Source organism: Lepidochelys olivacea (assembly GCF_965140295.1).
Source record: "Lepidochelys olivacea isolate rLepOli2 genome assembly, chromosome: 1".
Classification (NCBI taxonomy): Eukaryota; Metazoa; Chordata; order Testudines; family Cheloniidae; genus Lepidochelys; species Lepidochelys olivacea.
In genome coordinates this window covers 50,255,461-50,281,425 of record NC_140411.1, presented here as the reverse complement: position 1 = coordinate 50,281,425, position 25,965 = coordinate 50,255,461, and the positions used below count along the sequence as shown (strand labels likewise).

General features: G+C 43.3%; 1 protein-coding gene across 2 annotated transcripts in view; it reads right to left on the bottom strand.

Annotated features, from left to right (window-relative positions):
• Positions 1 to 11,179: 11,179 nt before the first annotated feature.
• PDS5B (PDS5 cohesin associated factor B) overlaps positions 11,180 to 25,965 on the bottom strand; it is a 259,724-nt gene continuing 244,938 nt past the window's right edge. For both annotated transcript variants that reach the window (XM_084617358.1, XM_084617359.1), the window contains exons 35-36: positions 23,065 to 23,206; positions 11,180 to 12,066 (exon numbers count right to left, since the gene is read on the bottom strand). In XM_084617358.1, coding sequence (XP_084473484.1) covers positions 12,031 to 12,066; positions 23,065 to 23,206 — 178 coding nt within the window. In that variant the 3' untranslated portion in view covers positions 11,180 to 12,030. The remainder of the gene's footprint in view (positions 12,067 to 23,064; positions 23,207 to 25,965) is intronic.

Here is a 25,965-nt window from a genome sequence, read left to right as displayed (position 1 = left end):
CACACCTCGGATACTAATATCTCACAGCTATGTGAGTATCTGCTTATGTAATCTTCCACCTTCCCACTTCTTTCTCAATTTCCCCAGGCAAGTCATTTATCCTATGTGTTTCCCCATCTGCAAAATGGGGATAATACAGATTTATCTACCTCATGTAGGTATCCACCTTGCAGGCTTCTGTTAATATAAAAAGGTGGCGATCGATCCCATCTCCACTTGACCAGAGGAGTTATCTTGGTTGAAGTTTGATGTCCTGCTACTCCTTGCTCCTACCACCATTTATCTGTGTAGATTACCCTATTCTCAACTCAAATTTCCAGTATTTTCAAAGTGCTTCCTTCCACCAATATCCATTCCCCCTGCCAGCCACACCCCGCCCTCCACACACCAGTGTTTAGAGTTCACCTAAATCATTTCAAAGGGAAACTAAGTAGAAGCATGACAAGATTCTCTCTCAACTCCAATTCTCAGTTCTTTTCAACCATTACACACGGAGGGTCAGCAGCTGCTTTAGGAAAAAGTGGAGCAGTATCCAGCCTAGTAGGCAGAAGGCCAAAGGCTAGCACACAGAGAAACGCAGGCATCTCAATATACTTATTCCCAGAAGGTATGTTATTGCACCTATAAAAATAGCTTTAAAAATAAGAAACTAATTTATTTAGAATTAGCATGTTATGGTTTTATTAAATATAGATTTAAAAAAAACACATTTCTGTTCTTTCAAATAGTTTTAGCTTACATGTATATTATTTTTTTCTGAATACAAATATGCTACAGGGATTGTAGACACCTGGAAACTTAAAATATAACTCTTTAGGACAAGGACCAATCTTATTCTGTCTGTAGCACACTGTCGGGCACGTGATAAATACTAATAGAAATAGCTGCTAATCTAGAAGCTTCCTTTTATATTAGGTTCCCACATGCTTTGAAGTAATGAGAATAGGACTGGACTAAGTTAAACAAAGTGTACTTCTACTACTATACACACAGGATAAAGTGAGGGGGAATACTGGCATATTCTCCTTATAGTACCCAGCATTTTATATTCTGTAGTTTTGTGCAGAACCAAAGACACTAGCTTATGAAATACAGAACAATTTAAAAAACATTTTCTGCAGTGACTATGTGTCTGAATAAGCAGGGAAATATAAGAAATGCATTCAAACACACTGCTTAGGTTTCCAAAATACTACAGTTCTTTAAACGTGTCTACCTACGTTTAAAGTTTAATACAAAATATCAGAAAATAAAAGTAACCCAATAAAATACCTGAGAGATACTGTAATTTATGCATGTTAAAATCAATTCCAAAGTTGTACTGCAGGATTTCTGAAATGTCAGAGTATGGATTTGTGAAAAATCTATTTTTATTTCAGAAAAAAATCCACCCTTACTCCTCAGAGCATACAGATACAAAGGACAGTATATTGCAGCTGCCAAAGAATATACATGCTAATTATTGAAATGAATGTGCTATTAAAAACAAGACTGAATACTTGTAGTGAGGCACTGATTTACAATGCAACATAAGATGCTTTGTTTTAGTTGCTACTTATATGAGATATTTACTATATAATAACTAATGCACATTTATTTACCCTCTGCTGCTCACAAATTTGTTAATGGTACTTAGTGAACTAATTACGTGGAAGTCAGAACTTTTAGATGGCAGGATTTGAATCAAAGTTTAAGAACAAATTGTTTGGGTTCTACTGTTTTCGTTATGCTTGCACCTACAATTGGTAACATTCAGATTTGCAATTCTCCACTGGTCATAATAAGAGTGGATGCTCTCCTGAAGATAAAAGCGCAGTTATTTTTAACAGCATGTTGTGTAATCCTTTGGACACAGCAGTATAAACACATGTTCTGCCTACGTTATAGCATCCACCTTTGCTACCTACAGGGGAGTTGCACCTAAATTAAAGGCAGAATTTTCCTTGTGTAGACAAGGTCTTTGTGCATGTGATGTCCATTAAGGGTAACGAGATTAGAGAATGCCAGCCTGACTCCTACAAGGAACTGAGGGTGAAGAGTTCTGAGTTCTACTATTCATTCTGCTGCTGACTCAATGTGGGGCCATGTTTAAGTTATCTGAACCTCTCGATGCCTCATATTTGTAAAACAGGGATAATGAGAGTGAGATCTACAGGATGGTAGTCAGGAGCTCATTCTAATCATGACTCACTGTGTTGCCTCGAACAAGTGTCTCAACGTTTACCTCAGTTTCCTCAGTTGAAAAATGGGTAAAATGCTAACAATACCTACCAGCTCATTGATGTGAAGTTGAATTAATCTGCCTAAAGCTTTGAAAACAAATGGCCAGATTTTCAAAGGCCAGATTCATGAACAGGCTCGCAACTGTGCACACTTAAGTATACACACTTCTTAAAGACATGTCTTGTGTGCAAGTGTTATAATACCCGAAGTATTTTAATGGAGTTGGTTGCTGAAAAAAGCAAGTATATATTTTAAATCCCAATCCTTCAAAAATTTATGCATATGAGTTTACATAATCAGACCCCTAACATTTACAATGTGCATTCATGGAGACAGATTTTGATAACCTATCCCATAAAGCCATTTAAATCCTAAAGTCTTAATCGCAATAATAATTCAACCTCTTTGTGAACTGTTTTGAGATCCTCAGATGAAAGATTACACAAGTGTTAAGTACTTCACCTCTAAGTTTGTTGCATTTTAGTCACAGACAGGACACATTAGTATTTAAAGGAAATTTCTTCAGCACTGGTGACTCCTTTTGTAAATAATTATTTAAATGTTTGTACTAATAGAAAAATTTCAAAACACCAAGATTCATATGCTTGAAAAATGGTTCAGTATTTTGTTATGAAAAGTAAAATGTCAGATTCAAATATGAACTCATATGTAGGAAGCTTAGAAAAAAAGAGGGCCAGATTTTCAAAGGCCATCTTCATGCATAGACTTACAATTGTGCATGTTAGCGTACTTAAGGAACTTCCTGAAGCAATTTTGGAACCACTAGCAATTATCGTTGAGAATTTCAATATCTGGAAAAATACTGGAACAATCTGTAACACCTAGAGGCTAATAGGGTAATAAATCATACAGTATCAGGGTTGGGAGGGACCTCAGGAGGTCATCTAGTCCAACCCCCTGCTCAAAGCAGGGGCAATCCCCAACTAAATCATCCCAGCCAGGGCTTTGTCAAGCCTGACCTTAAAGACTTTAAGGAAGAAGATTCCACCACCTCCTTAGGTAATGCATTCCAGTGTTTCACCACTCTCCTAGTGAAAAAGTTTTTCCTAATATCCAACCTAAACCTCCCCCACTGCAACTTGAGACCATTACTCCTCGTTCTGTCATCTGCTACCACAGAGAACAGCCTAGATATATCCTCTTTGGAACCCCCTTTCAGGTAGTTGAAAGCAGCTATCAAATCCCCCCTCATTCTTCTCTTCCGCAGACTAAACAATCCCAGTTCCCTCAGCCTCTCCTCATAAGTCATGTGTTCCAGTCCCCTAACCATTTTTGTTGCCCTCCACTGGATGCTTTCCAATTTTTCCACATCCTTCTTGTAGTGTGGGGCCCAAAACTGGACACAGTACTCCAGATGAGGCCTCACCAATGTCGAATGGATGGGAATGATCACGTCCCTCGGTCTGCTGGCAATTCCCCTACTTATACATCGCAAAATGCCACTGGCCTTCTTGGCAACAACGGCACACGGTTGACTCATATCCAGCTTCTCGTCCACTGTAACCGCTAGGTCCTTTTCTGCAGAACTGCTGCCGAGCCATTCGGTCCCTAGTCTGTAGCGGTGCATGGGATTCTTCCGTCTTAAGTGCAGGACTCTGCACTCGTCCTTGTTGAACCTCATCAGATTTCTTTTGGCCCAATCCTCTAATTTCTCTAGGACCCTCTGTATCCTATCCCTACCCTCCAGTGTATCTACCTCTCCTCCCAGTTGAGTGTCGTCTGCAAACTTGCTGAGGATGCAATCTACACCATCCTCCAGATCATTTATGAAGATATTGAACAAAACCGGCCCAAGGACCGACCCTTTTGGCACTCCACTTGATACCGGCTGCCAACTAGACATGGAGCCATTGATCACTACCCGTTAGGCCTGACAATCTAGCCACCTTGCTATCCACCTTATAGACCATTCATTCAGCCCATACTACTTTAACTTACTGGCAAGAATACTGTGGGAGACTGTGTCAAAAGTTTTGCTAAAGTCAAGGAACAACACGTCCACTCTTTCCCCTCATCCACAGAGCCAGTTATCTCGTCACAGAAGGCAATTAGATTAGTCAGACATGACTTGCCCTTGGTAAATCCATGCTGACTGTTCCTGATCACTTTCCTCTCCTCTCAGTGCTTCAGAATTGATTCCTTAAGGACCCGCTCCATGATTTTTCCAGGGACTGAGGTGAGGCTGTCTGGCCTGTAGCTCCCCTGATCCTCCTCCTTCCCTTTTTTAAAGATGGGTACTACATTAGCCTTTTTCCAGTCGTCCGGGACCTCCCCCGATCGCCATGAGTTTTCAAAGATAATGGCCAATGGCTCCACAATCACATCCGCCAACTCCTTCTGCACTCTTGGATGCAGCGCATCCGGCCCCATGGACTTGTGCTCGTCCAGATTTTCTAAGTAGTCCCGAAGTACTTTTCTAAGTAGTCCAGATTTTCTAAGTAGTCACTTCTTTCTTCACAGAGGGCTGGTCACCTCCTCCCCATGCTGTGCTGCTCAGTGCAGCAGTCTGGGAGCTGACCTTGTTCGTGAAGACAGAGGAGAAAAAAACATTGAGTACATTAGCTTTTTCCACATCCTCTGTCACTAGGTAGCCTCCCTCATTCAGTAAGGGGCCCACACTTCCCTTGACTTTCTTCCTGTTGCTAATGTACCTAAAGAAACCCTTCTTGTTTCTCTTAACATCTCTTGCTAGCTGCAACTCCAGGTGTGATTTGGCCTTCCTGATTTCACTCCTGCATGCCTGACCAATATTTTTATACTCTTCCCTGGTCATTTGTCCAATCTTCCACTTCTTGTAAGCTTCTTTTTTGTGTTTAAGATCAGCAAGGATTTCACTGTTCAGCCAAGCTGGTCGCCTGCCATATTTATTATTCTTTCTACACATCAGGATGGTTTGTCCCTGTAACCTCAATAAGGATTCTTTAAAATACAGCCAGCTCTCCTGGACTCCTTTCCCCCTCATGTTATTCTCCCAGGGGATCCTGCCCATCAGTTCCCGGAGGGAGTCAAAGTCTGCTTTTCTGAAGTCCGCAGTCTGTATTCTGCTGCTCTCCTTTCTACCCTGTGTCAGGATCCTGAACTCTACCATCTCATTGTCACTGCCTCCCAGGTTCCCATCCACTTTCGCTTTCCCTACTAATTCTTCCCGGTTTGTGAGCAGCAGGTCAAGAAGAGCTCTGCCCCTAGTTGGTTCCTGCAGCACTTGCACCAGGAAATTGTCCCCTACACTTTCCAAAAACTTCCTGGATTGTCTGTACACTGCTATATTGCTCTCCCAGCAGATATCAGGGTGATTGAAGTGTCCCGTAAGAACCAGGGCCTGTGATCTAGTAACTTCTGTTAGTTGCCAGAAGAACGCCTCGTCCACCTCATCCCCCTGGTCCGGTGGTCAATAGCAGACTCCCACCACGACATCACCCTTGTTGCTCATGCTTCTAAACTTAATCCAGAGACACTCAGGTTTTTCTGCAGTTTCACTGCTCTCTTACATACAATGCAACTCCCCCACCTTTTCTGCCCTGCCTGTCCTTCCTGAACAGTTTATATCCATCCATGACAGTACTCCAGTCATGTGAGTTATCCCACCAAGTCTCTGTTATTCCAATCACATCATAATTCCTTGACATCACCAGGACCTCCAGTTCTCCCTGCTTGTTTCCCAGGCTTCTTGTATTTGTGTATAGGCACTTGAGATAACTTGCTGTTTGTCCTGCTTTCTTAGTGTGAGGCAGGAGCCCTCCCCTTTCGTGCTCTCCTGCTCGTGCTTCCTCCCAGTATCCCATGTCCCCACTTATCTCAGGACTTCGGTCTCCTTCCGCCGGTGAACCTAGTTTAAAGCCCTCCTCACTAGGTTAGCCAACCTGCTTGCGAAGATGCTCTTCCCTCTCTTCGTTAGGTGGAGCCCGTCTCTGCCTAGCACTCCTCCTTCTTGGAGCACCATCCCACGGTCAAAGAATCCAAAGCCTTCTCTCCGACACCACCTGTGTAGCCATTCATTGACTTCCACGATTCGACGGTCTCTACCCAGGCCTTTTCCTTCCACGGGGAGGATGGATGAGACCACCACTTACCCCTCAAACTCCTTTATCCTTCTTCCCAGAGCCACGTAGTCTGCAGTGATCCGCTCAAGGTCATTCTTGGCAGTATCATTGGTGCCCACATGGAGAAGCAGGAAGGGGTAGCGATCCGAGGGCTTGATGAGTCTCAGCAGTCTCTCCGTCACATCGTGAATCCCAGCTCCTGGCAAGCAGCAGACGTCTCGGTTTTCCCAGTCGGGGCGGCAGATAGATGACTCAGTCCCGCTGAGGAGAGAGTCCCCGACCACCACCACCCTCCTCCTCCTCCTCCTGGGAGTGGTGGTTGTGGAACCCCCATCTCTAGGACAGTGCATCTCATGCCTTCCAATCAGCGGAGTCTCCTTCTGCTCCCTTCTCTCAGATATATCATCTAGTCCATTCTCCGCATTAGTACCTGTGGAGAGAACATGAAAACGGTTGCTTACCTGTATCTGCGTTGCTGGTACATGGACGCTCCCCTTTCTTCTGGCGGTCACATGCTGCCAAGTTTCTTCACCGTCCTCCTGTCCCCGCTGCGCAGCCTGCTCTGAATCTTCAGAACATTGTGCCCATAGAAGCATATCCTGACACCTGTCCAGGAAATCTTCAGTTTCTCTTATGCAACGCAGGGTCGATACTGGTTTCTCCAGACCTTGAACCTTCTCTTCCAATATGGAGACCAGCTTACACTTCATACAGACAAAGTCCCTTCTGTCCTGTGGAAGAAAGACAAACATGGCACATCCAGTGCAGGTCACAACAGCTGAACACTCACCATCCATATTACCTTCCTTCTACGAGCTTCCTCAGGAGCTGTAGTAACTACTCAGAGAAACCGGCAAGATGTAAGCCTCAGTGGGCTCTCCCCAGGCGAACTCCTAGGCAAACTCCCTCTGTTAGCCTCTCTGCTGTTCGCCGCTCAGCTGGTTCGCAGCTGACTGACTTTTTATAACAGTCAGGCCCACTCAAGGCTCACCTGGAACAAAACACTCCCAATTCACACTTTTCAAACCAACAACCAATCAAGCACACAGTCAAACTATCCCCACAACAGACACTCAGATACTCACCAACACAGCCTCCCTAATGCAGCCCTTAGCGTACCTCCTCTCAGACAGATCCCAGGCAAACTCCCTCTGTTAGCCTCTCTGCTGTTCGCTGCTCAGCTGTTATAAGTAATAGCCAACATGGATTTGTCAAGAACAAATCATGTCAAACCAAGCTAATTTCCTTCTTTGATAGGGTTACTGGCCTTGTGGATTGGGGGAAGGCTGCAGACATGAAATATCTTGCTATTCTTCAAAAAAAGAACTAGATAAATTCATGGAGGATAGGTCCATCAATGGCTATTAGCCAGGATGGTGTCCCTAGACTCTGTTTGCCAGAAGCTGGGAATGGGCAAGGGAATGGTGCACCTGGCAGTGGCCACCGTTGGAAGACATGGTACTGGGCTAAATGGACCTTTGATCTGACCCAGTATGGCCGTTCTTATGATTTTAGTAAGACTTTTGACACAGACCCACATGACATTCTCATAAGCAAACTAGGGAAATGTGATCTAGATGAAATTACTCTAAGGGGCCACAAAACTGGCTGAACGACTGTACTCATTGTTCAACTGGTTGAACGACTGTTACAATGGTTTGCTGTGAAACTGGGAGGACATATCTAGTGGGGTCCTACAAGGTTCTAACCTGGGTCTGGTACTATTCAGTATTTTCTTTAATGACTTGTATAATGGAGTGGAGAGTATGCTTGTAAAATGAAAGGATAACCCCAAACCGGGAAGGGTTGCAAGCACTTTGAAGGACACGATTCAGACCTTGATAAATTGGAGAATTGGTCTGAAATCAACAGAATGAAATTCAATAAAAATTAGTTCGAAGTCCTACATTTAGGAAGGAAAAATCAAATGCACAACTACAAAATGGGGAATAACCGGCTAGGCTGTAGTATTGCAGAAGAGGCTCTGGGGATTATAGTGGATCACAAATTGAATATGAGCCAACAATACGACAGAATTATGAAAAAGGCTAATATTATTCTGGAGCATATTAAAAGGAGTGTCATATAACAGGCTGGGTCTACAACTAAAAGTTACAGCAAGCTAGCAATATTGCTCAAGGCAGTAAAAATTTCATGCCTTATGTGACATAGCTAGATTGCCCGTACACCACTGTAGAGACAGCCAGATTGACAGCAGAATTCTTCCGTCGACCTGGCTACAATCTCTTGGAGAGGATGATTACTGACACTGAAAGAATAAAACCCTTCCACTGATGTAGGAATCATCTACACTGCAGCCTCAGAACTGTGCTGTAGACATGACTTAAGACATGGGAGGTAACTGTTTCACTCTACTTGGCCCTAGTGACACCTCATTTGGAGTATTCTGTCCGGTTTCGGGCGCCACATTAAGGGAATATATTAGAGAGTTCAGAGGTGAACAACAAATATGAAAACCTGACCTCTGAGGAAAGGTTAAACTGTGCATGTTTAGTCTTGAGAAGAGAAGACTGAGGGGAGACCTGATACCAGTGTTCAAATATGTTAAGGGCTGTTATAAAGAGGATGTGAACTTCACGTCCACTGAAGGTAGCACAAGTAGTAATGGGCTTAATCTACAGCAAGGGAGGAGATTTAGGTTAGGTATTATGAAACACTTTCTAACTATAAGAATAATTAAGTAATAGAATAAGTTACCAAGGAGGTTGTGGAATACCCATTACTGGAAATGTTTAAGATCAGGTTAGCACCTGTCAGGAATGGTCAGTCCTACCTCAGTCCACAGGGATAGACTTGATGACCTCTGAAGATTCCTCCCCCAGCCTTCTATGATTTTATGATTAATGTATAGATAAAGATTATCTAATTTTGTGGGTAGATTATTCAGCTACAACTGTCAAGCAAGCAGTTTCATATATTTCCCTATTTATGAGTAGCATAAGAAGAGCCCTTAATATTCACATTCTCAGAGGTGGTGGAGGAAACAAGGAAGAAGTGTCAAAAACCAAGCTTATGGAGTTAGAAAGTAAATTAACCTTTAACAGCTAGAGAACAGTTACAGTCACTGCATGTATTTTACATGTAAAGTGAAGAGCTTGGAAAGTTTCCTGTTGGACTGCAGCAAGAATATGAAATGTAATGAAGATCAGCTTAATTTGCTGCAGGATACAACAAGATACTCACTGTAATTTTGTAAGAACTTCATACTGGACCTTGTTACAGTGAGTTCAATTTGATTTTTTAATGTAATACAGTACATTTTTATAAACTGAACATTATCATTGCAGAAGAACATGCTAACTAAATGTTAGCAATTTATATTTTTATACATAATTATTTACTCTACTGTAGCTACTGTATGCAGATCTCAATATTAGTACATAAAATATTCATTTTACTTATATGAGGAGATGAGGATGAACCTAGAAGAGGTTTGAATATCAGAATGTCATATCTGCTGCACCTGTTTTCCCAAGAAATAATGAATTACACACTATAACCCAAAAAATAAACATTTAAATTGCAAAACTATAGTTTAAATTTACATCAATCATATTTTATGATCAGTTGTTGTGCATCTATAGTCAATGAAATTTGATCTAATCATGCTTATGGACATATAACCAACAGCCCGCAGCAGTTTCAACACCAGTTTTTCATATTTTGTATAAAATGGACTTAGACATATCTTCCATAAATGTTTTCAGTGCAATTCTGTCAATGAAGAAAATATAAAGTTAACTTTCAATTTTTATTTTATAGGATAAAAAACTTGCATTTGCCCTGCTGAAGTGTAAATAAGCTATTAGGTTTGTTGTGCTAATAAAAATTTCAAAGTTAGTCACTTAAACGAACTTTAACTGCCCTTATGGGCAGCAGCTCCCCTGTATTCACGGGTATTACTAGAATAGTTGAATACTGGGAAAAAACTTTAGAGGCAGAATAATCTACTTTTTGAAAATGAAGTTTTCAATGAACAGAAATTTTAAATTGAAAAAGTCAAAAGAAAACAGTCAAAGTTCTTATGATGTAGTCTTGAAATCGGTAAAACCATGTTTCAACACTATCATCCTCTCTCACATCCCTATGCTCTATCTGCTATTTCGCAATTATAACTTAAGAACATATGCTTTGATGGGTTATATGAAAATGCTCCATTATTTAATGAGATAAAGATTTAATAAGTTAGAAACTAATCTTTTTCAGTCAACTGTAAGGAACCAAAGGGAGAAGTGCACCTGAAATTATAAAAACGTGCTTGGCTAAGCATAAAATAATAACCTATACATTTTGGTTCAAAGACAGTTTGTAAAACTGCACACAGGATACTGCCTTACATATTTCGTCTCTGTTCTTTGTAGTTTACACCCAACAAACAAAAATTTAACAACTCTAAGGTAGCACTAAATAAAAGTGAGCTTCATTCAAATCTCAAATACCTGACTGCAAAGACCTACAGCTGGTCATTCAATGACAATTTAGCTCTTCATACCAAAAAAAATTTGGCTCACAAAAAATAAGTATAATAAACTCTTGGTAGAAGGTGCTCTCATGAGGCAACCTACCATATACTACTGCTAGGTAAGAGTTTCCAAAAAAAATTACATCCCATTTTCAACACATTTTTCATAAACATGCAACTCACTATAAAATACAAAACACTTGGCTCTCAAGAACAGCTTTATAAAGACACACTGCATCAATAAAATTTTTTTTCTTTGTGATTAACTTTACATTGTAATAAGAACTGTATTTTCATGAATGTTTATATATCAGATTTCATATTATAATGTAGTAATAATTTGCTCTGTGTGAACATAATGTTCAGGAGGAAATATCTATACACATTAACATACTAGACTATTAAAAACTCATTCAGTTACAGAATTTTATTGATACAGTAGATTAATAAAAACTGATAGGGGAAGATAAAATGGATAGGGTATTCAGTACATTATTTAACACATTTTTAAAATTAAAATATTTTAAATCCTTTTTGAATTTTCAATGCCACTAGAAGTCCAGAAAAGCCTGGCATCAATACTGAGGTGTAAAGTGAATCAGACAACTTATTTCATAATTGGAATCTGTTGTATTATTCTATCGGCCATCGTTCACTGGTAAAAGAAAGTAATTTAGCACTTTGACGACAGGTGGGTGCTTAAAAGTAAACTCTAGATTAGATACAAAGGAAACAAAGATCAATCGTTTTCTTTCCCCCCCTCAACAAATAGTGACAAAAGAAAATGGCACTATTTATTCAACTGATTTTTTTTTCACAGTTAAATGCCAAGGAGAGTACAAATATGAACACTGACAGATATTGCTTGAGATCCATTCTAACAAAAACTTTTTTCTTTTTTTAAATCAACAGATCTAATAAACAGTTGGGCACTGTCAGTTTAAAGCCACTGATAAAAGCTATACAAGCACTTCAGAAGTCAGAAACATTAAAAAAGGGCTATTTACAAGTTTCTTCTTTAGTTCATGTCTACAAAGGCAGCACACATTACACTTCACAAAAATCCACAGTTAATGATATCAACATGTGTGTGGCTAAAGCTTGTGACCTAGGGACTGCAAACGTAGGGGTAGTAAATGTAAAGTAAGTTTTTTTCTTCAGCAACCCCATTTTGTGCACCAACAGCTTCATTCAGCCTCAAGCTTCAAATTATGAGCATTCTTCAAAGCTTTCACCTTGGAACATGGATAATTACATGCTTCTTCATCGCCTCTCTCTTTTGGAAGTTCTGCGACGTACCTGTTATTGAAGAGAGAGTCAAGAGATTAAAAATAAATAAATAATTAAATTTAAAAATTGCATTTATAAAATGAAAAAAAAAGCTGCACATACATTATTGTGAAAAAGTTCATGTATAAATGTATTCCATTATGGGAAAAATGTTGAGACTGACAATGAATTTACAGGTTTCAGAGTAACAGCCGTGTTAGTCTGTATTCGAAAAAAGAAAAGGAGTACTTGTGGCACCTTAGAGACTAACCAATTTATTTGAGCATGAGCTTTCGTGAGCTACAGCTCACTTCATCGGATGCACATATGTAAATATGAATTTACATAGTTCTTTATAACCTATGAAATGATAAATTTATAGGAGCTCCCTCGGTCTGTCTCCTTCTAGTATTACAAAAAACAAAACAAAACCCACCTTTCTGGGAGATACCAGTTACCAAAAACTGTAGATGAACAGTTCTTGGAATTGGCCCAAATAGTAAATTTGATTCTTATAAGTTATGCTTTTCAGCAATTACATCTGTTCTATAGTATTGTGGCATTGTTTGCAGTTCCCCAGTTTACATTGAGATTTGCAATTATAGGAGGAATTAAATCCTGTGCTTAGATACAAAAATGTTAGTCTATCGTTCCCAAATTTAAAACAAAAAACTAATTCTTAAGAAAGGCAGGAAAGAAATAAAAACTGAATTTTCTGAAAATTACAAATAAATCTAAAGTTTGAAGGAACTAAAAATACCTATTTAAAATTTAAACTTGGTATCGTGTATTCCTTGCATCTACCAAGCCTAAAATTCATAGAAGTAACACGCCTTAAACTTGGCACAATTACAGATACTGGTAATATCTCAGAACTTAAATTATTGAAATTATCTGTCATAGCAGTTTCAATGTATGCTGTAGAAGCAAACTGAGAAAACAGTACGAACCAGAAAGAAATACTATTTTCTACATCTACTTCTAAGGCCTGTAAGGACTCTTGCAGACTTTCTAAACTCAGCAGGCAGGTACTCAGGGATTGCTTAGCAGCTCTTTGACAAATGGGAACTAGAGGGAAAAAACAGTTACTCACATTTTCGTAACTGTTGTTCAAGATGTGTTGCTCATGTCCATTCCATTGTAGGTGCACATGTGCCCACGTGCACGGTCATCTGAGATTTTTGCCTTAATGGTATCCATATGGCTGGCTGTGTCACCCCCTTGAGTGCCACGCTCATGTGCTGGTACATCAGGCGCTGCTGGCCCTATGCCCTCTCAGTTCCTTCTTGCCGACAACTCCAACACAGAGGGGCCGGAGGGTGGCTAATGGAATGGACATGAACAACACATCTCAAAGAACAACAGTTGCGAAAAGGTGGGTAACCATTTTTTCTTCGAGTGCTTTCTCATGCTGATTCTACTGTAGGTGACTCACAAGCAGAATCTTTGGAGTGGGCTCAGAGTTCACAGCTTCGCAGATTGTAGCACACCTCTGCCAAAGCCAGTGTTGTCACAAGTTTGCTTGGTCAGTGCATAATGCAACACGAACATGTGAATGGAAGACCAGGTCGCGGCCTGACAGATTTCTTGCACTGGCACCTGTGCTGAGAACGCTGCCGATGATGCCCATGCCCTAGTCATGTTACAATTGCTGGAGGGGGTATCTTAGCCAGCTCATAGCAGTAACGGATGCAGGCCGTGATCCTCTGTGCAGACACAGGGTGACCTTTCATCCTATCTGCCACTGTGACGAACAGCTGCATTGACTTACGGAATGGTTTTGTTCTATGTAGAAAGCCAGTGCCCACCTGCCACCCAGGGTGTGAAGACTTCATTCCTCATATCCAATGCATGGGGCTTCGGGCAGAGGACCAGTAAAAATATATCCTGGCCAGTATGAAACTGGGACACAACCTTGGGCAGGAACGCCAAGTGAGGACGCAGCTTAACCTTCTCCTTGAAAAAAAACCATACAGGGTGGTTCCAAAGTGAGCACCCTGATCTCCAACACCCTATGGGTCGATGTTATAGCGACCAAAAAGGAGACCTTCCAGGACAGGAGGAGGAGGGAACAGGAAGCCAAGGGTTTGAAGGGAGGACCTGAGAGTCTGGAAAGCACAAGGTTCAAGTCCCAAAGGGGAACTAGCTCCTGGACATGTGGGTAGAGGCATTCCAGCCCTTTCAAGGAAGGCACCGTCATAGGATGGGTGAAGAGGGACCCACCCTGGACCAGGGGGTGCTGAGATGGCCGCTAGGGGGACCCTTAACGGAGGAAAAGGACAACACTTGAAGTTTCAAATGCAACAAGTAATCCAGGATGTCCTACAGCCAGGCTTGCTCAGCCCAAAGATGCCTCTCCAAGGCCCAGCACTCTAACCTTTTCCGCTTCGCCAGATAGGTTGCCCTGATCAAGGGTTTTCTGCTGCCGAGCAACACCCGCTGAACATGGGCCGAACACGCTCTTTCGTCCACATTCAGCCACCCCGTCAGGTGCAGCGCAGCCAGGTTCGGATGCAGCAGGTTGCTGTGGTTCTGTGATGGCAGATCCGGTCGAAGGCGCAGCAGGAGAAGGGCTGCTGTCGATAGGTCCAAACCAGTGCTGACAGGACCATGAGGCTGACTCTCCCTCTATCCTGTCTGATCTGCACCAGAACACCTGTGAATCAATAGCACTGGTGGAAAGGCATACATGAGCACTCCCCATCCACGGAATGAGGAAGGCGTCCAAAGGAGCTCTTGTCCAGACCTTGGAAGAAGCAAAACTGGTGGCACTTTCTGTTCTGCCTGGACATGAACAGGTCCACCTGGGGAGTTCCCCACTGTTGGAGAATATCAACCTGACCACCTCTGGATGGAGGGACCATTCATGGCAAGATGAGAAGGTCCTGCTGAGGCGATCTGCAATGACATTCCTGGAGCCAAGCAGATGGGCGGCAATCAAATGAATGGCGTACCACACACAGAAGCCCATAGGCTTAGCGCCTCCTGACAAAAAAGACTGAGGATCTGACCCCTCCCCGCCTTTTGATGTAGTACATCACAGCAGTATTGTCAGCCAGGACTCTGTACCACCTTGCCTTTCAGGTGGGGCAAGAACGCCTGGCAGGCCAGGCGAACTGCTCTGAGTTCCCTGACATTGACATGGAGGGCCAGATCGTCCTGCAGCCAGCAGCCCTGGCTGAGTTCGCCCAGGTGGGCTCCCCAGCCCAGATTTGAGAGGTCTGAGAACAGGATCAGTGACTGGAAAGGGGCCGCAAAGGGAACCCTCTGCAACACCGACTTGGGGTCCAACCACCAACTCAGGGATGAAAGGATGTGGCTCGGTACTGTGACCACTCGGTCCAGGGAATATTTGTTGGGGATATAGACCGAGGCCAATCACACCTGCAGCGGCCGCAGATGAAATCGAGCATTACTGACCACGTACGTGCTCATGCCCATGTGCCCCACCAGATGCAGACATGTGTGGGATGTGGTGAGTGGGTGCCTTCTTAACTGGCAAATCAAGCCTGCCATGGCCTGAAACCAAGCTTCTGCAATGAAGGCTCTCGTCCATGTGGAGTCGAGAACAGCCCCGATGAACTCTATGTGTTGGACTGGCATGAACATGGACTTTTGTGTGTTTATTAACAGACCCAGGTTGCAGGAGGTGGAGCGCACCAAGCGAAGACTTCTCTGTATCTTATCTGGAGAGCCAGCCCTTCATGAGCCAGTTGTTGAGATACAGAAACAGGTGGACCCTCCGACATCTGAGGTTAGTGACCACAAGCACCATGCACTTTGTTAACACCCTCGGCGCTGAAGAGAGGCCAAAGGGTAGTGCCATGAACTGGAAAGGGTGCCCACCCGCTACAAAACGGAAGAAGCGCCTGTGGCCTGGGAATATAGAAATGTGGAAGTAAGTGTCCTTCAAGTCGACAGCAGTGTGCCAGTCTCTTGGATCCAGGGAGGGGATGATGGAGGCCAGGGAGACCATGCGAAACTTCAACTTCTTGAGAGACATGTTGAGGCTGCACAGGTCCAGGATGGGTCTGAGGTCCCCTTTCAGAATTAGGAAGTACTGGGAGTAGAATTACTTTCCTTTCTTGTCCCAAGGAACCTCCTCCACAGCCCCCAGACGCAGGGGGTGGGAGGAAGCGGACAAAAATTGTGGGATATAGCCCTGCAATATTATGTCCAGGACCTAGAGGTCTGACGTAACCCACAACCAGGCCAAGTGGAGGGGAACAGCAGTTCAGGAAAGGTAGCGAACCCAGGAAATTGGCTGGGGCATCGCTCTCAATTGTGCCATCAAAACAAGCGTTTCTGCACTGCAGAATACTTGGTCTGTCTGACTTGCACAGGCGAGTGGGAGGTAGAAGGGAGGCAACGACCAAAAACAGTGCCCCTGTCCCTCCTTCTCACGGGTCCGGGCGAGACTGCCATGACCTCGACAGTGGGGGCAGCTGGAATGGCTTACGCTCCAGTTGCAGTGTGTGGCTACCCAATGAATGGAGATGGCCTTGGTGTCCTTCACCTCGTGCAGCCTTGCATCAGTCTGCTTGGAAAACAGATCGCTCCGATCGATGGGAAGGTCTTGGATAGAGGTCGGCATCTCTTGGGAGAGACCAGTGACTTGAAGCCAGGAGATGTACCTCATAACCATCATGGATGCCACCACCCTGGCTGCTGAGTCCTCCGAGTCCCACGCCATCTGAAGAGCAGAGCAGGCCGCCGAGGTGCGCTCCTGAACCAGAGTAACAAACTCCTGGGCTCAGTCCTGTGAGAGGGACCTCTTGAATTTATGGAGAAAGTCCCATAAACTGAAGATGTAGCAGCCCAGGAGGGCCTGGTGATTCACCACCCGAAGTTGTAGACTTGCAGTGGAATAAATGTTTCTTCCGAACAAGTCAAGTCTTTTGGCCTCCTTATTTTGTGGGGTGGAGTTGGTGTGCCCCTGCTTCTCTTTTTCATTGGCCGCAGAGACCACCAGCGAGCCAGGAGGAGAGTGGGTATAGAGATATTCAAAGCTTTTGGCCAGCACAAAGTACTTCTTCTCGGCCTGCTTTGAGGTGGAAGGGCATCTACCTGATGCCTCTGGCAATTTTCAAGACCCCTGTGTGCACGGGTAGTGCAATATGGGTATGGGTGGAGGCTGACAGCACGCTGAAGAGAGTGTCCTCTTCCTCAGCCATCTCATCCACTTGCAGGCCCAGGTTGTCAGCCACCTGCCGGAACAAGGCCTAGTGGTCCTTCAAGTCGTCGGGCGGGCTGGCACTGAAGGGCCCAGTGACTGCCTTGTCGGGATGACTAGGAGTACTGAACCGATGGATGGTGGGCTTGTTCCTCCTCCGCTGGGGAGGATGGGTAAGGTATAGGTGCAGCCTCCTGAACCTCGGACACTGGGTGTGCCTCCAGCATGGGGCCTGGTGCCGATGATCACTGCTCCGCAGCTGCAGCCGACAAGTGAGCCGAGGGGGGGCAACACCATGACTGGACCCCCCCAGGTGTTCCAACATGACCACTGAGCAGCCACTGTCCTGGTTGTCACTGTCCCGATGCCACCACTAGCTCGAATGCCCAGTATCGCCGCTCAGATCAGGGCGATGGGCTGAAACGCCATTCAGTTGCTGATGAGCCACCCTCTAGAGACCATGGAAAGGCTGTCAAGGCCTGAGTTTGCCTCAAGACCACCAACACTGGAGACAGGTGCCCTGGGGACCGGTACCAATGGCACGGTGAACGGGTGTAGTGTCAGGGAGATTAGAAGCAGGAGGGAGATCATTCCCACAGTGTTGGTGACTGGGAATAGCGTCTGGGACTATGACTGACTTTGATAATAGGGGGACTAGCAGCTTTCCCTTGGTGAATCACATCACAACAGCAGCGACTGCGACGCCAGAGACTGAAGATAATTTTGTGATGATCTAGATGATGGTACTGGCACCCGTTGGTCTGGAGGTGGAGAGCACGCCATTGTCTCGAGGGATCGGCAGTGCTCCACTGCTCCCTGGGAAACCTTATTGACTGGCTTGGGGAGCCTTACTCAAGGCGTGCAGCACTGGCTGTGCTGTAAGCACAGACGGAGGTTTGAGCTCGTTTGGTGCCTGAGTTCGAGAAGGTGTTGGTGCCAGCAGGACAGTCGGTCCTGTACTCACTGGAGTCAGAGGAGGACATTTCCACAGGCTAAAGGCCTCAGCAGGGGATGGTCAACTGTGGGGCTCCAGCATGGGTGGATAATTCGGGGCAGGCTCCTTGTTCACTGCCACCTTCGTCGGCGCCGGGGAGCTGTGGTTTTTAGCCCTCTTCTTAGGAACCAGTGACAAAGAACAGTGCCCGGTAGGCACCTTGGTGCATTTCGCACTGATGTCGAGGTGCTGGGTGACTCATGACGGGCCAGCTCTGATCCTGGGCAGATTTCATAAGGAGAGCCCTGAGTCTGATATCCCTCTCCTTCTAGGTGCGAGGCCGAAAGTTCTTACAAATCTGGCACCTCTCTTTAACGTGCACTTCCCCCAGGCACTTGAGGCAGCTGCCATGGGGGTCGCTAACAGGCATAGGCCTGTTACAGGAATCGCAGGGCTTAAAGCCCAGAGATGGGGACATGCCCGGTGAAGTCCCCACTGGGACCCAACTCTAACTACAACACTTAACAAATACTTAACAGTAAAGATAACTATGTACAAGCCTAAGGGCACAAAGTCCAAGATAAGGAAAACCAAAAGTCCTTGACAAGCAAGGAAAGGCACTCCAACTCACCACCATGGGGGGTAAGAAGGAACTGAGAGTGCGTAGGGCCAGCAGCGCCTGATATACCAGGACGTGAGCGCGGCACACAAGGGGGTGACACAGCCAGCCCTACAGATACTGCAAAGGCAAAAATGTCCGATGACCGCACACGTGGGCATGCCTGCACCTACAATGAAATCAACATGAGCAAGCACTCGAAGAAGAACTTTTGTTCAATTTACTGAGCTCCATAAATATAGGTTTCAGAGTAGCAGCTCTGTTAGTCTGTATTCGCAAAAAGAAAAGGAGTACTTGTGGCACCTTAGAGACTAACCAATTTATTTGAGCATAAGCTTTCGTGAGCTACAGCTCACTTCATTGGATGCATTCAGTGGAAAATACAGTGAGGAGATTTATAGACACACAATATGAAAAAATGGGTGTTATCATACACATTGTAAGGAGAGTGATCACTCAAGATGAGCTATTACCAGTGGGGAGGGGCGAAGAAAACCTTTTGTAGTGATAATCAAGGTGGGCCATTTCCAGCAGTTAACAGGAACGTCTGAGGAACGGGGAGGGGGGGTGGGGGGAGAAATAAACATGGGGAAATAGATTTACTTTGTATAATGACACATCCACTCTCAGTCTCTATTCAAGCCTAAGTTAATTGTATCCAGTTTGCAAATTAATTCCAATTCAGCAGTCTCTTGCTGGAGTCTGTTTTTGAAGTCTTTTTGTTGTAATATTGCGACCTTTAGGTCTGTAATCGAGTGATCAGAGAGATTGAAGTGTTCTCCAACTGGTTTATGAATGTTATAATTCTTGACATCTGATTTGTGTCCATTTATTCTTTTACGTAGAGACTGTCCAGTTTGACCAATGTACATGGCAGAGGGCCATTGCTGGCACATATCACATTTGTAGATGTGCAGGTGAACGAGCCTCTGATAGTGTGGCTGATGTGATTAGGCCCTATGATGGTGTCCCCTGAATAGATATGTGGACACAGTTGGCAACAGGCTTTGTTGCAAGGATAGCTTTCTGGGTTGGTGGTTCTGTTGTGTGGTTGCTAGTGAGTATTTGCTTCAGGTTGGGGGGCTGTCTGTAGCCAAGGACTGGCCTGTCTCCCAAGATTTGAGAGAGTGATCGGTCGTCCTTCAGGATAGGTTGTAGATCCTTGATGATACGTGGGAGAGGTTTTAGTTGGGGGCTGAAGGTGATGGCTAGTGGTGTTCTGTTATTATCTTTGTTGGGCCTGTCCTGTAGTAGGTGACTTCTGGGTACTCTTCTGGCTCTGTCAATTTGTTTCTTCACTTCAGCAGGTGGGTATTGTAGTTGTAAGAATACTTGATAGAGATCTTGTACGTGTTTGTCTCTGTCTGAGGGGTTGGAGCAAATGCGGTTGTATCGTAGAGCTTGGCTGTAGACGATGGATTGTGTGGTGTGGTCTGGGTGAAAGCTGGAGGCATGTAGGTAGGAATAGCGGTCAGTAGGTTTCCGGTATAGGGTGGCGTTTATGTGACCATTGCTTATTAGCACTGTAGTGTCCAGGAAGTGGATCTCTTGTGTGGACTGGTCCAGGCTGAGGTTGATGGTGGGATGTAAATTGTTGAAATCATGGTCACCTACTACAGGACAGGCCCTACAAAGATAACAACAGAACGCCACTAGTCATCACCTTCAGCCCCCAACAATTTCCCCCCCGCTCTCCTGCTGGTAATAGCTCATCTTAAGTGATCACTCCCCTTACAGTGTGTATGATAACACCCATTTTTTCATGTTGTGTGTATATAAATCTCCTCACCGTATTTTCCACTGAATGCATCTGATGAAGCGAGCTGTAGCTCACAGAAGCTTATGCTCAAATAAATTGGTTAGTCTCTAAGGTGCCACTAGTACTCCTTTTCTTTATATAAATATAGCTATATTTTACCTACAAAGAACCTTACAATGGCTAGACAGTTGATGTTTAGAAAAGCTGGACGAGCACAAGTCCATGGGGCCGGATGCACTGCACCGGAGTTGGCGGATGTGATTGCAGAGCCATTCACCATTATCTTTGAAAACTCATGGCGATCGGGGGAAGTCCTGGACAACTGGAAAAAGGCTAATGTAGTGCCCATCTTTAAAAAAGAGAAGGAGGAGGATCCGGGAAACTACAGGCCAGTCAGCCTCACCTCAGTCCCTGGGAAAATCATGGAACAGGTCCTCAAGGAATCAATTCTGAAGCACTTAGAGAAGAGGAAAATGATCAGGAACAGTCAGCATGGATTCACCAAGGGCAAGTCATGCCTGACTAATCTAATTGCCTTCTATGACGAGATAACTGGCTCTATGGATGAGGGGAAAGAGGTGGACGTATTGTTCCTTGACTTTAGCAAAGCTTTTGATATGGTCTCCTACAGTATTCTTGCCAGTAAGTTAAAGTAGTATGGGCTGGATGAATGGTCTATAAGGTGGATAGAAAACTGGCTAGATTGTCGGGCTCAACGGGTAGTGATCAATGGCTCCATGTCTAGCTGGCAGCCAGTATCAAGTGGAGTGCCCCAAGGGATAGTCATCGGGACGGTTTTGTTCAACAGGGAGAATCTTTTTACGAGTTTTTACAGTGCCTAGCACAATGGGGCCATGGCTCCATAACTGGGGCTTCCATGTGCTACTGCAATACAGATACTAAATTATACTTTGAGTTCAATGGGCTAAGTAGTTCCCCAGAAACCAAATCTCTAAAGACCCAATAAACTCCTCAGGATCCAGGGGCTGTTGGCTGCATCTCTCTTCCAATCATCTCTTCTGACGTATGAGGTTTCCAATTCTGGAGATGAATGCAGTCAACCACATATTCAAGGATGTTCAGTGGCTCCCCAATACCCTGTAATTTAGGGTCATTCCGGGACTTCACTGAGCTGCTTAGTATTTTCCAACACCAGCAAACTTCATTCTTACTGAGCTGGTTAAGTACTTGAGCATTTTTTGCTTAAAAGCATTAGCATTTAAAATGGTAAGTATATAAAACTAAGCCATAAGTGTTAAATTATCTTAGTTTGAAGTCTGTTTGCTTGGCACATCATAGTAGTTGAAACTTTCCTAACGTGCAGAGTTCCTCAGCTTCAGAGGACAAGGCAAATGAAAGTTTTTCAGATGTAGTGGAGAAAGAGCTGCCAAATTCCTTTAAAGTTTAAAGGACAATATGGAATGTAGGTGAGGAAGGAATGGGGCTTAAAAAAATAAAAAGGAAATACACTGATCCAGGGAGTGCCTCCAATCTTAATTTTTATTCTGGCCACTCATTGTCCATCTTCCATAATAAATTATACAGTCCTGAAAGACCTTTATTCCAGCTCAAAAACTACAGACTCCTCTCTTTCTATAACTCAGGAATTTAACTTGCAAACCTTCCCATCTCCTACTGAATTTAGGAGCCAGGCACCACACAAAAGTTGATGTCCCCAGTATATCTAATCTTAACTATTAAGGATCATTTTTTTTCCTGGAAGAAAACTAGGAAATACGTATTTAAAAATTGTTAATTTAGAGAGAAGGTTGCTTATATAATAAAATCCTTATGCAAATATACATGCTTTAGCATTGCCATTAAAAAAATCAAAGTTAAAATGACAAAAGCTAAATTCCACAAATATTTTATTACTCTTATATTTCACACATTCAGCTAGTGACATTGATCATTTTTTATTCAGAAATGTCAAAATGTTTCATTTCAGGGCATTAATCTGCATATACCTGAGCCACTGCAATACTTCATGGGAGTTATTGATCAGGTCGTGTCCCCAATTTTCCAAGGGCTAGGTTCCCCAACTGAACCATATTTCCCACAATCACAGGACTCCCAGAATGTCTGACAATCTCTCCTTTCCTCTGGCCCACGTGCATCATAGGAATCCCATGACTGTGATGTATCACAGGAGATGCCGTTTGGCTGGGGTGTTCTGCCCATGGAGAAGAAAGGAGGTAAGAAGCACATGAATTACAACTCTCGTGAGGCATCACAGCAGCTCAGGCACATGCTGAGATTAATACTGTCTTGAAACAAAATTTTGTTTAAATTTTCCCTACAGAAAATTGAAAGTGTCTGACAAAAATCGACAATTTCCCATACAAAATTTCAATTTTGCAGAATTCCTGTTTTTCACCAAAAAAACACTCACGGATATTCTCACCAGCTCTACTTGTAAGTATATCTTGAGAGCTAAAATATACACTATCAGAATGTGAAAAGTGAGTTTTTGCTCATCAACATTAGGCATACAGAAAGGTACCACCCAGATCTACAGAACACATTTTAAACATGTATCTTACACTGATCGTGGAAACTTCCTCTTCCTCCATTACTTCTTCTTGGGGAATGTCATCACTGATAGGAGAACTACCCTGAAATATATCCATCTCTTCACTAGATTCATTTTCTTTACTTGCTGCTTGTTTGGTGCGTCCAGCACGACTAAAATTAAAAATCACAGATTAATGTTACAGCACATGGGTCTTTAAGCACATAAATAAACTCTGCAATGGAAAAACACTTCCAGCTAGCCTTTTAAACAGTTGTTCTTAATATGCTTCCTGTAAAACTTCTACTCTAAGTGCCCACCTACTTTTATCTGTAACCAGAGGGTAGAAATTCTATTAGGCTGAGTGATTTTGCAACCAAAATTACTCCAGGATAATATATCAGGAGTAAAACACATTTATGAGGCCAGACCATTAATATGTTTGGGACTATTTATGTTGCAATTAAATTGGATATATTTTTCTTTCTAACACCTTAAGTCAAATTGCAGGCCAAGGGGTGGGGTTTTTTTTCGTATCAATAACCCTTATGAAAAGATAGATGTATCTCAGGTATATTTTTGGTTTCATGGTTCTCGGGTACAGCACTGGTTTTGTGGTAAAATGAAAGACAAAAACACCGTATATCTCATGGGAAAACACTTTTCACAAAGCAATCACTCCATATCTGATCTTTCAATACTTATCCTCAAGGGAAACCTGCACAACACCTTCAAAAGGCAAGCTTAGGAACTTTGCTAGACTCCAAAAAACATGGAGTTAACAGTCACTGGTTTTATGGCTGATTACAACAATTTGTAATATACCACACGGCCTGCTATCCTTAATTGCCCACTTCAAACCCTTTACGCATAACACTAATCCCCAATTGCCCATATCATTTTGAGTGGCCACCTCCAAAATGCATGAACCCTTCTGCTTAGCAATCTGATTTTTTCCTTCCTAAGTGAAGTACTTTGCACTTCTCTTTATTGAATTTCATATTAATTCTCCAATTTGTCAAGGTCCTTTGGAATGCTACTCCTGTCCTCCAAAGTGCTTGCAACCCATCCCAGTTTGGGGTCATCCACACATGCATGCTCGCCACTCCATTATCCAAGTCATTTTTGAAAATACTGCATAGTATCAGACCCAGGACTCACCCCTGCAAGTCCTCACTAGATAAATCCTCCCAGTTTGACAGTGAACCATTAATAACTACTCTTTCAGTATGATCATTCAACCAGTTGCTCACCCACCTCTAGTAATTTCATTTAGACTACATTTCCCTAATTTGCTTATGAGACTGTCACGTGGGACTGTGTCAAAAGCCTTACTAAAATCAAGATATACCATGTTTACTGTTTCTCTCCTATCCAACAGGCCAGTAAGGTTGGCTTGGCATAATTTGTTCCTGACAAATCCATACTGTTATGGATTATACAATTATACAATCCTTATATCCCTATTATTCCCTAGGTACTTATAAACTGATTGTTTATTCCAGTATCTTCCCAGGTATTGAAGTCAGGCTCACTGGTCTATAATTCCATGTATCCTTTCTTCCCGTTTTTAAAGATAGGTATTATGCTCACCTTTTTCCAGTCCTCTGGGATCTCACCCATCCTCCATCAGTTCTCAAAGATAATTATTAGAGGTTCTGAGATTGCTTCAGCTAGTTCCTTAAATACCCTAGGATGAATTTCATCAAGCCCTGCCAACTTGAATACATCTCACTTATCTAAATATTCTTTAATCTGTTATTTTCCTATTTTGGTTTGCCCTCCTTTCCCCTTGTTGTTAATATTAATTGTGTTGAACTTCTGGTCACCATTAACCTTTTTAGTGAAGACTGAAGCAAAACAGCCCTTCTTGATGTCATCAGTTATTAGCTCTCCTTCCCTGGAAAGTAGAGGACCTACACTTTCCTTAGTTTCTCTTGCTCCCAAAGAACTTGTTCTTACTTTCTTTTATGTCCCATGCTCATTTTGTGCTCTAGCCTTTCTGATTTTGTCCCTCCAATCTTGTGCTATTCTTTTGTACTCCTCTTTGGCAATTCATCTATGTTTCCACTTGGTGTAGGATTCCTTTTTTATTTTCAGGTAATTATAGAGCTCCTTATGCAGCCATATTGGCTTCTTCCTATCTTTCCTTTGCACTGGGATAGTTTGCAGTTATGCCTTTAACACTTTAACTTTAATCTGAGGAACTGCCAAGTCTCATGAACTCCTTCATCCCCTAGATTTTCTTCCTATGGGACCTTACCTTCCAGTTCCACCCCCTCCTTTTCTTTTTTTTTTTTTTAAAGGCCATTGTTTTTATTCTGAAGCTCTTTCTACCTTCTTTCCTTAGACTCACGAAATCTAGCATTTCATGACCACTTTCACCCAAATTTCCTTCCTTCTTCAGATTCACTGCCAATTCCTTCCTGTTAGTCAGAATCAAGTCTAAAATGACCGTCCTCCGGGTTATTTCCTCCATTTTCTGGAACAAAAAGTTGTCCCCAATACATCCCAAGAACTTACTAGAAATTTTGCGTTTTGCCATATAACTTTTCCAACAAATGTCTGTGTAGTTGAAGTCCCACATCACTAAAAGGTCTTCTGTTTTTGCTATTTCTGTAATTTGTTCTAGCAATGCCTTCTCCACCTCCTCGTACTGATTTGGTGGTCTAAAGTAGACTCAACCATGATTTCACACCAATTTTTGATCCCTTTTAATTTTACCGATCTCACCTTCTTTTGGACCTCAGACAAGCATATCCATTCTTGTTGTATGATGCAACACGCCCTCCCTGTCCTTCCTGAACAAACTATATCCCTCTATACCAGGAGTGGCCAAACTTGCTGATCCTCTGAGCCACATATGATAATCTTCATAACTTCAAGAGCTGGGCACACCTGTCAGTGCTTAGGGCGTCAGCACTGCAGGGCT